Here is a 1,827-nt window from a genome sequence, read left to right as displayed (position 1 = left end):
TTCGGGTGGTTTGGGTGTTTATGTAGTCACAACTAAACTCTAGTTTCTTTTTTTTGCCCTTCATACGCACTGTGTTGATGTTCGCGTCTCGAGTGCGTGTGCTCGTGCGTCTGTCTGTGGTTTGCGCTCGCGCTTGCGGTGTGCGTGTGTTCATAGTTAGCTGCATGTGCATGTGTATATCCCAGGGTCGGGTCAGAAGTCACAACACGCAAACGACACAACAACACCAGGCACATGTTGTCAACGCCGGGGTACGAAAGTAGACAACAACTCTGTGTGTGCGCTCTGTGTGCGTGCGTGCGTGTGTGTGTGTGCGTGAGTGTGTGTGTGTGCGCGCTCTGGTGTGTGTGTGTGTGTGTGTGTATGTGTGTGTGTGTGTGTTTGCGCTCGTGTGTGCTCACGCCACTTGTCGGCGATTTCACTAGACACGAAACCTTTCGAGTGCCCAGCGTCTGGCTGTAGCGCCCGCTTCACTCGTTTCGACTCTGCCAAGCGTCACATCTGCACGTCGCACAAAGGTGCTGACGTTGCTGACCTTCTGCAAACGTTCAAGAATAACAGCAACGAGGTTGCCATTGTGTACCCATGCCCCGAGAACACATGTACACAGACCTTCAGCAGCAGACAGGCGCTCTCCAGGCACCAACTACGCGACCACGGAAAACAGAAGGTCAGAATCTGGTGGTGATTGTACACGCTTGCAGCGTGTGTGTGTGTGTGTTTATGCGTGCGTGTGTCTACGCTCTTTTGTGTGTGTATGTGCGTGTGTTACTCACCAGCGGCGCTCTGCCCTATATGCCAGGCGCGTGGTCATTTTCAGTGCCGGAGCGGTTGCGCAGATGCTGCGTTTTGTACCGCGAAGGAACTCATGCAGCATGTTATTACGGATCACGACGCCTCATGTGAGTATTTGATTGTGGCCTGCCTGTTGTCTCCGATCCTGTGTTTCTCATCAGCAATGTCTCTCCTGCCCGACGTCGTTCGTTGCAGGTTGTGTCGTGCGTTACTACGCCTCGTGGAGCAGGTTCGAGTCGTGCATCGCCGCGGCAGAGTGTGACGACTTTGCCCTCGTCGATTACGTCAAGCGTGACCACACCTGCTGCTTCCCACCAAAAGCTGCCGCGTGGGGCCTCGAACATGTACAGGTGGAAGAAGAATTCGTCCGGACGTGCTCTCGGCATGGCAATGAGCGACCATATCAGGGCACAATCCGCGCTCACCGTGCAAAGGCGCCAAAACCTGTTGGGTGTTGTCCAGCAATGATGTGGGGGCAGGTCTGCAAAGGCGGGCGAGTGCGGGTGGTGATGTTCAACTACCACTCACATTCGAAGGACCTGCGTCACCTACAGCTGCCAGGCGTGTTTCGTGCAGAAGTGGCACGTCTCCTTCGTGTCTCGGCGTCTTACACGGCCATTTATCATCAGGTGAAGGCGACCTTTTCCTCGCATCCACGTATCAGGTTAGATCGATGCGGTGTCTGTGTGAGTGCGCGCGTGAGTGGGTGAGTGAGTGAACGAGTGTGCGTGTGTGTTTTTGTGTGTGTGTGTGTGTGTGTGTGTTCTCTGCCTTGCGTGTGCTTGTGTGTTTTGCGCGTTGTGTGCGTCAGTGTGTGTTTTTGTGTGTGTGTGTGTGTGTGTGTGTTGTTCTCTGCCTTGCGGTGTGCTTGTGTGTAGGTGCACGTTTCTTTACCGTCTTTGTCGTGCTTTGCGTGACCTAGCATTTTTCAAGCAAGCGCATGTCTTACAACGTTGCTCAGGAGTACTAGCCTGGATCGCTTTTGATGCGGATGACGCCGCTTCTGGTGGTACGCTGCACAATCTACAACTA

At 54.0% G+C, this 1,827-nt stretch overlaps 1 protein-coding gene across 1 annotated transcript in view; it reads left to right on the top strand.

Moving 5' to 3' along the window:
* The window catches only part of PTSG_12447 (uncharacterized protein), a gene marked incomplete at its 3' end in the record, with an annotated part of 5,791 nt that overhangs the window by 918 nt on the left and 3,046 nt on the right, over positions 1-1,827 (top strand). Inside the window, exons 4-8 of the mRNA XM_004991810.1 lie at positions 200-293; positions 426-670; positions 803-902; positions 991-1,473; positions 1,718-1,804. Coding sequence (XP_004991867.1) covers positions 200-293; positions 426-670; positions 803-902; positions 991-1,473; positions 1,718-1,804 — 1,009 coding nt within the window. The remainder of the gene's footprint in view (positions 1-199; positions 294-425; positions 671-802; positions 903-990; positions 1,474-1,717; positions 1,805-1,827) is intronic.

Source organism: Salpingoeca rosetta (genome assembly GCF_000188695.1).
Source record: "Salpingoeca rosetta unplaced genomic scaffold supercont1.18, whole genome shotgun sequence".
Taxonomy (NCBI): domain Eukaryota; class Choanoflagellata; order Craspedida; family Salpingoecidae; genus Salpingoeca; species Salpingoeca rosetta.
The sequence above is the reverse complement of the archived record's forward strand: the minus strand, read 5'-3'. Positions and strand labels throughout refer to the sequence as shown.